Source organism: Mandrillus leucophaeus, unplaced genomic scaffold, assembly GCF_000951045.1.
Source record: "Mandrillus leucophaeus isolate KB7577 unplaced genomic scaffold, Mleu.le_1.0 Scaffold212, whole genome shotgun sequence".
NCBI classification, from domain to species: domain Eukaryota; kingdom Metazoa; phylum Chordata; class Mammalia; order Primates; family Cercopithecidae; genus Mandrillus; species Mandrillus leucophaeus.
Genome location: NW_012102166.1, coordinates 606,227 through 614,899, shown reverse-complemented (window position 1 = coordinate 614,899; position 8,673 = coordinate 606,227). Strand labels below are relative to the sequence as shown.

The window sequence follows — 8,673 nt, the reverse complement described above, 5'->3', positions numbered from 1 at the left end:
AGCGGGAGAAAGGACGCCGGTGCGCCGGAAATGGGTGTTGAGGGGGCTGGAGGGGGTGGCGGAGAGCTGGGAGAGAGTTGAGGACCCCCCTCCGCTGCCCCCTCTGAGCCGTGCTGTGCAAAGGGGTGAGTGAGGAGTATCTGGAGGGCTGAGATAAAGGGGGAGCCCTGGGCGGGAACAGAACCGGGAGCAGCCCAGAAGGAGCTGTTGGGTGGCGCCAGCAACCAGGTCTCTCCTGTGGGTCTTGCCCCGGAGGAATTTGTATCTGTGAAACATGGCACTCGCTCTTTCTCTTGGGAGGGCTGCACTTGTCAGCAGCAGAAACTCACTGTTTCTGTCGTGACTTCAGGGTCATCTTGCGCCACCCGCCCCCAACCCCCCGCCGCAGCTCCACTGGCACCTACACCGTGGCCCCAGCATCTCACTCTTAATGAAAGTAAACTAGCAAACGATCAATAGACGCCCTTGATCCCTCATTTACCGCGCTGGGGATGGTGAGGTGTTTTGCTTGTGACTTGGTGGCTGTAGATCCAGTTCTTAGAGCTGATTTGAGGCCTGGATGACTCCTCTTAATTTCTAACTTAATATGAACTACTTTTCACCACATGTCAACATATTTAGACTGAAGTTATGGAGAAAGGTTAAGGTATGATCGCTAGAGATGGCAAACGTTATTGATTATGATTAACAACAGCTAATATATTAGCATTTACCATTCACTACATTGTCACTTAAGTATACTGGCCATGCACACCTTTAGTGCCAGCTGTTCAGGAGTCTAAGTTCCAGACCAACCTCAGTAATACAGCAACACCTCTTCGAGGTCCCTCCTTTCGCCTCTCCCCATCTCAAAAACAAAACAAAACCAAAATAAGTATCACTGCAGTTGTGAAGTAGGTGTTATCATCCTTTCAGTCATTCAGTTCAACATGGTTTTTGTTTTGTTTTGAGACGGAGTTTCGCTCTTGTTACCCAGGCTGGAGCGCAATGGCACAATCTCAGCTCACCGCAGCCTCTGCCTCCCTGGTTCAAGCGATTCCCCTGCCTCAGCCTCCTGAGTAGCTGAGCCCAATGGTGCGATCTCGGTTTACCACAACCTCCACCTCCTGGGTTCAAGTGATTCTCCTGCCTCAGCCTCCCAAGTAGCTGAAATTACGGGGGTGTGCCACCATGTCCGGCTAATCTTGTATTTTTAGTAGAGACAGGATTTCTTCATGTTGGCCGGGCTGGTCTCGAGCTCCTGACCTCAGGTGATCCTCCCCCCTCTGCCTCCCAGAGTGCTGGGATTACAGGCATGAGCCACCGTGCCTGGCCAACATGTATTTATTGCATCCCCCACTATGTACCAAGACACAGCCCTAGGTGCTTGATCAAGATCAACCTCCCTGCTGGAGTGTATATGCTCCATATAAACTCTCAATGACAAAAAGGAGCCAACCTTGTGAAGACTGAAAAGGGGTTCCCCCAGCAGGGGCAATAGCAAGCACAGAGGGTCTGGGGTGGGTCCAGGATCGTTGCAAAGTTCTGTAGCACTAATGGAAGGGCAGTAAAAGAGGTCAGGAAGGCAGGTAGATACCACGCAGGAAACTGGGACCCAGAGAGGTCAAGGAAACTATACAGTGTCCTATAATTAGTGACCGTCAGAGCTGAGGCTTCCGTCCTCGCTTGGTTTCCAAATCCCATCCCCTTTGCATTGCACTGTGCTGTATTTGCCTCAGGAATTCTAGGTGAGGCTGGACCTTCTGCATTGAGGTGGAGGGTTGGGCTCCACCTGGTGGCTGGGCATGGGGAATTCGTTCAGACTGGGTTGGGGAGCTAAGTGACTGTGCTTCATCTTTTGACATTTTCCACAAAAGCCTTTAGATTTTTCTTTACATGGATACTTTCAGTTGATGGAATCACTTCAGGTTTTGGACAGGCTCTGCTCTTCTTATTGGAGTGCTTGATTGATACCATGGAATCACTGGGATGGGGCTTCTTAATAAAAGGTTGTCAGGGGTGGGGAAGGGTTTTGAAAAGAATGACTCTTCAAAAAGAACCAGACTGGCCGGGTGCAGTGGCTCATGCCTGTAATCCCAGCACTTTGGCAGGCTGAGACAGACGGATCACCTGAGGTCAGGAGTTTGAGACCAGCCGGCCAACATGGTGAAACCTCGCCTCTACTAAAAATACAAAAATTAGCTGGCCATGGTGGCACATGCCTGTAATCCCATCTACTCAGGAGGCTGAGACAGGAGAATCGCTTGAACCCGGGAGGTAGCGGTTGCAGTGAGCTGAGTTTGCACCACTGCACTCCAGCCTAGGTGATAGAGCAAGACTCCATCTCAAAACACAAACAGATAAACAAAAAGAACCAGACTCTGTGTGGTGGCTCATGCATGTAATCCTAACACTTTGGGAGATTGAGGCAGGAGGACTGCTTTAGCCCAGGAGTTGGAGACCAGCCTGGGCAACATAGGGAGACCCTGTCTCTACAAAAATAAAAAAAAAAAAAATGAACTGGGTGTGGTGGCATATACCTGAGGGCCCAGCTACTGGGGAAGCTGAGGTGGGAGGATGGCTTGAGCCTGGGGAGTCGAGGCTGCAGTGAGCTGTGATCATTCTACTGCACTCCAGCCTGGTCAACAGAGCGAGACACTGTCACAAAAAAATAAAAATGAAAAAAAAAAAAAAAGAAGAACCAGCTGTCAGCCCGACTTTTATCATAGGTTTTTCCTCAATTGCTGTCTGAATATCTCACCCTTCCCCTTTGTGTTAGGACACGAGCAGAAGATACGAAAACAAGGCTGGCAGCTTCATCACTGGAATTGATGTCACCTCCAAGGTAAGACAGGCTATGATTTATTTATTCGCTTGATAAGCAAGTGAACTTAATGAACTTGATCCCTAGGACTTAACAGTAAATATTTCCTCTTTTCTTTTGTTGCTGGATTTAAATTTTCTTTCTATAAAAAAATGGTGTTATTGGCCGGGCACACTGGCTCATGCCTGTCATCCTGGCACTTTGAGAGGCCCAGCAAGTAGGTCATTTAAGACCAGGAGTTCGAGACCAGCCTGGGCAACATAGTGAGACCTGTCTCTACAAAAGATACAGAAATTAGCTGGGTGTGGTAGTGCAGGTCTGTAGTCCGAGCTACTCGGGAGGCTGAGGTGGGAGGATCACTTGAGCCTGCCAGGTTGAGGCTGCAGTGAGCTGAAATCATGTGACTGCATTCCAGCATGGACAACAAAAAAAAATTTTGTGTTATACAACGATGTCTTCATGCATCCTGAAACGGTGCAGGCAGCATTTGTGTGTTCTTACAGCCATGAAAAGATAAAATCACTCTACCTAGATAACTGTGTTGAACCATTTCTAAGAAAATGTCCAGGTTTGGGAATGCTTTTTTAAATGGTATGTCCATTTCTAAAAAAAAATATGTACTGTTTCCACTTGAAATGAAACAAAATATGAAAAGTGCCTGGCACATAGTAGGCACCCCCCCTTTTTTCTTTTTCTTTTTTTTTCAGATGGAGTCTCGCTCTGTTGCCCAGGCTGGAGTACAGTGGTACGATCTAGGCTCACTGCAACCTCCCCCTTCCTGGGTTCCAGCGATTCTCCTGCCTCAGCCTCCTGAGTCGCTGGGACTACAGGAGCACACCACCATGCCTGGCTAATTTTTGTAATTTTAGTAGAGATGGGGTTTCACTATATTGGTCAGGCTGGTCTCGAATTCCTGACCTCAGGTGATCCACCTGCCTCAGCCTCCTGAAGTGCTGGGATTCCAGGCGTGAGCCACCGCGCCCAGCATAGTAGGCCCTTAACAATCTTTATTCCTCATTAGCTGTAGACCCAGAAAAAGAGGACTTCCTGATTGCCTGGCTGTTTAAAGTCTGAAGCCCAAGTCAAGTGAATTATTCTCAGTACTTAAGACTATTGCCTTGTATCTAATGATTGCTATTACCAGATTACCACCTTCATTGTAACATCTCATAGAGTCAAGCCTATTATTTTCCTTATATGTAGTCAATACATGTAAGTTGCTTTAATCAGTGATGTTCTATTTTAGACCTTTTTTCTGATTTTAATGTGTAACGTTAAGTTTGGAACAGAATTTTGTATTACATTTCTGAATAATATATATTGCTGTATTGAATACATAAAAGCAAAAATAAAAATATATTTCATGCCTACCTTTTTATAATGCTTTTTTTGTTTTTTTTTTTGTTGTTTGTTTGTTTTTGTTTTTGTTTTGAGGCAGAGTCTCACTCTGTCACCCAGGCTGGAGTTCAGGGGTGCGATCTCGGCTTACTGCAACCTCTGCCTCCTGGATTCAATTGATCCTTCTGCCTCAGCCTCCCAGGTAGTTGGGACTACAGGTGGATGCCATCATGCCCAGCTAACGTTTTTATGGTTTATCTGTGTCTCTGTGTGTTTCCGATTACTTAAAGGCCAAAAACAAAACAAAACAAAAAACAAGAAAGAGAATTGGTCATCTTTTAGACAAGAAAAGAGAATAAAGTGAAAATATTTTCTTACTGTAATTTAAAAAGTAAACTATTCTTAATCTTACACCATTTGCCATTATATGAAACAGGTATATGGGAAAAGGGTGGTAGTCTCAGAGTTAGTACTTTGTTTCTAAAGGAAGTAAATTGTTGTTTGTACTAGGAAGACTTCAGTGAAGAAAATGAGCATAGCTATTGGGAAATAACAGAAGTGTTACAATTTTACCAATCCCCACAAGCTCTGTATAGTCAGACCTCCAAATAGTGTGGTAAAGTCAATATACAATTAATGAAGGGGCCTGGGCACCGTGGCTCACATCTGTTATCCCAACACTTTGGGAGGCTGAGGCAGGCAGATCATGAAGTCAAGAGATGGAGACTATCCTGGCCAACATGGCGAAACCCTGTCTCTACTAAAAATACAAAAATTAGCTGTGTGTGGTGGCGGGCGCCTGTAGTCACAGCTACTCAGGAGGCTGAGGCAGGAGAATCTCTCGAACCCGGGAGTTGGAGATCGCGCCACTACACTCTAGGCTGGCGACAGAGTGAGACTCCGTCTCAAAAACAAAAAACAAACAAACAAAACCAGTTAGTGAAGGGTTCCTAAGAGCCATCGGAAACCCACCTTTGGACCTGGGTTTATTTTAACTCTTAGAAGAAACTTACAAAGCTGATTATTTTTTCAGTGAAGTGTCAATGGTTCTTACCACTTAAAGATGAAAACTGGTGATTCCATGGCCACAAGGCTGGAAGGGGAGAGAGTTTCTTTGCTTCCGTGTTGTTTTTGAACAGACTAGCTTTAGGGAGTGGACTGCTCAGGCAGATACGATGTGGAAGAGCATGACAGGTGTGACTGCCGTTGCCCGCAGACAATGTGAAATGGTTGTAGGTGGGCTCCTAGAAATAGCACTGGAATCAGATCTACTCGCTTACTAGCTGAAGTATCTCCAGCAAACCTTTTTGCTTTTTTGTGCCTCCATTTCTGCCCCTGGAAAATGGGGATGTTGAAATTGTTTAGTTGTAATTTGTTAGCATCGTCGATAATAACAAATGAAGTGTCATATAGCTTCATAAACTGTAAAGGACTGTTCATTCACTCAGCAAATGCTTATTGAGTTCTTACTATGTCCCAGGCACAGTGACAGGCTGTGTTAGGTTGGAGATGCTTGCAAATTGCAGCAATATTAACATACTCCCTCCCAGGCATTGAGTGTGACTGTCCAGGTCTCTGCAACAGTTTTTCAAGGTGTAGTGTTGCTTATTTCTTCTTGTTTATTTCAGGTTTGTCACTGATGCATTCGTGATTTAATTTGCCTTCTCCATGTTTTACTACTTTCACTTTTTCTGTACTTTCTAGGAAGCAATTGAAAAGAAAGAGCAGCGAGCCAAGCGCTTCCATTTTCGATCGGAAGTAAATCTTGCCCAAAGAAATGTAGCCTTGGACCGAGACATGATGAAGAAAGGTATGGGGTGTTTTCGGGGAAATTTGTCCACATATCCCCAGAGAGCGACTTTTCCCTACCATAGCCTCATGCTTCTGCCTTGCCTTGCATGTCCACTCCCTATCCAAACACTCCTGTGAGAAGGGACCTGTGAAGTCTCCATTTCTGAGGCCACCTGTTTAAAGTTCAGATGCTGTCAGCTGGCTCAGATGTTAGAGCTGGAGAATAAAGAGATTGTCTTTTCTGAGGGGGCCCAGAAAAAGTTACCAGTTAGTGGCAGAGCTGAGATTTAGACCTGTGCTTCTAAGGACCCTCACTCATTTTCTGCTTTTATCATCGAGGTGTTAACTTTTGTTTGCATTTAAATGTAGTGAAAGTGTATCACAGTGAGACTTCCTTTTCGGGGAGTTAGAGCAATTTTGAGATTGGTGGGGAAAAGCTATTAACACTTTTATTGATAATCCGAATCTGTTGGCCAGGTGTGGTATCTCATGCCTGTAATCCCAGCACTTTGGGAGGCCAAGGCAGATGGATCTCTTGAGGTCAGGAGTTTGAGACCAACCTGGCCAACATGGTGAAGCCCCGTCTCTACTAAAAATAAACAAAAATTAGCCTGGCGTGGTGGCAGGCGCTTGTAATCCCAGCTACTCGGGAGGCTGAGGCGCAAGAATTGCTTGAACCCGGGAGCCGGAGGTTGCAGTGATCCGAGATTGCACCATTGCACTCCAGCCTGGGCAACAGAGCAAGACTGTCTTAAAAAAAGAAAAAATTCTGAATCTGTTGATAGTCTGAATATCTGATATATATAAACCACTCAATAACATCCTGTTGTCAGAGAAAGCTAAACTAATCCTGCCCTGAGTTTTAAACCTGCCCTTACCGTTGGACTTGTGATTTGATTTGATCTTTGTGTTTTGTTGGGATATTTTGCTCCCTAGAACTCACCCCGAGTTATCATATATAGTAATCTGCCACAGTTTTCTAAAGCAATTTATACATAAAAGGAAAAATTACTACTTTTTTAGTGAGTCTATGTTCTTATTTATTGTTCTACTCTAATATAAATCCATGAATGCAGAAGTGTTCCCTGTGTGGCATTTGCAAATTTGGGCGTTCATAAAGGGTTTAGTAGGCAGCCTTCTGAAGGCATGTTAAAGGCCTGTGCTGTATTGTATGAGCTTCTCTAGCCTTGTTTGGTTGATAAAAGCAAAAGCTCTGTAAATACATTGAATGAATGAAAGCATAGCTGCTATTTGTTGTGAACTTGCTTTTTTACCAGACGCTGTTAAGCACATTACCTATTTCTTTCTTTTTTGTTGCTCACAACAACTCTATGAGGAATATATTTTTATCCCTATTTTATAAAGGAGGAAGCAGCCTCAAAGAAGTTTAATAAATTGCCCAGGGTCATGTAGCTAGTAAAGGTGGAGTCAGGATTCACACCCGGTTTCTTTGACTCTAAAGCCTTGCTTTTAACTCCATTGCTCTGTTGCTGTGTAATGTAGGATATGGTGCTGTCGACTGAAATTGTGTCCCTCCTCAGTCCGTCCTAATGGGCGCAGCAGTGTGGGTGCAGAGCTGAACTGTGGAAGCTGCTTCACTTTTTTTTTTTTTTTTTTTTTTGAGACGGAGTCTTGCTCTGTCACCCAGGCTGGAGTGCAGTGGCCGGATCTCAGCTCACTGCAAGCTCCTCCTCTCGGGTTCACGCCATTCTCCTGCCTCAGCCTCCCGAGTAGCTGGGACTACAGGCACCCGCCACTTCGCCCGGCTAGGTTTTTGTATTTTTTAGTAGAGACGGGGTTTCACCGTATTAGCCAGGATGGTCTCGATCTCCTGACCTCATGATCCGCCCGTCTCGGCCTCCCAAAGTGCTGGGATTACAGGCTTGAGCCACCGCGCCCGGCCTGCTTCACTCTTTATCCTGCATGACCAGTTCAAGTCAGAAACACAACCTTGCGTCCTTCGTGGGCGGGGGTTTCTGTTTGAGGAGAAGTCCTGTGGAGGCCAGGGACAGCGGTGAGGCTTGACATTCATGTGCCTGTACATCCAGGCGCGAGCGTCCCCGTGAGTCTCTCTGACAGCTCTACCTCGAGGGCACCATAGCTTTATCACACCTGTCGACTTCTGGTCCTGAGAGCATTCCTTGGGGCGCCTTGCGTCTGATATGGCTCATGCCTTTCACTCTGCACGTTTGCCCTTCCTTGTCCCGTGCCTTATCTCTGCTCAGGTGTCACTTCCCTCATGGAGCATCTCTGCTCACCCACTTGAAATGCTTTCTCACTTTTGTTGGAGCTCTTTAGGGTGCAAAAGCCACCTGGAATCTAGTGTCAGTTCCTTTGTGACTGAGGACAAGTTCTTGAGCCTTGTTAGTTTCAGTCTCCTTGTCTGTGAAATGGAAATACGATACTGATACTTACCTTAATAGGATCACTTTTGGGGTTAACTTTTAATATAAAAAATTTTTTTAAAATACAACTCCAATCTCACGGTTCTAAAGATACTCCTAAAACAGGCAGTAAGGCCGACCGTGGATGTCAGCTGGGGAAGCTTGCTTATTTCAATCGATTCTTTGTCCAGGAGGCAGCAGGGCCTAGGATAGTGTTCCTGAGCCCTGGGGAACCCTGCTGCCCATCTCAGACCACTTTACATTAGTTGGGGTTGGATAGGTCCCAGGGAGAGTTACTGGTTTTCTTTTCTTTTCTTTTCTTTTTTTTTTTTTTTTGAGACAGTGTCTTGCTCTGTC

At 45.6% G+C, this 8,673-nt stretch overlaps 1 protein-coding gene across 1 annotated transcript in view; it reads left to right on the top strand.

Annotated features, from left to right (window-relative positions):
* LOC105539978 (chromosome unknown open reading frame, human C17orf85) overlaps positions 1–8,673 on the top strand; it is a 45,647-nt gene that overhangs the window by 10,049 nt on the left and 26,925 nt on the right. Inside the window, exons 4-5 of the mRNA XM_011980455.1 lie at positions 2,759–2,824; positions 5,846–5,951. Of these exons, the coding sequence (XP_011835845.1) occupies positions 2,759–2,824; positions 5,846–5,951 (172 nt within the window). The remainder of the gene's footprint in view (positions 1–2,758; positions 2,825–5,845; positions 5,952–8,673) is intronic.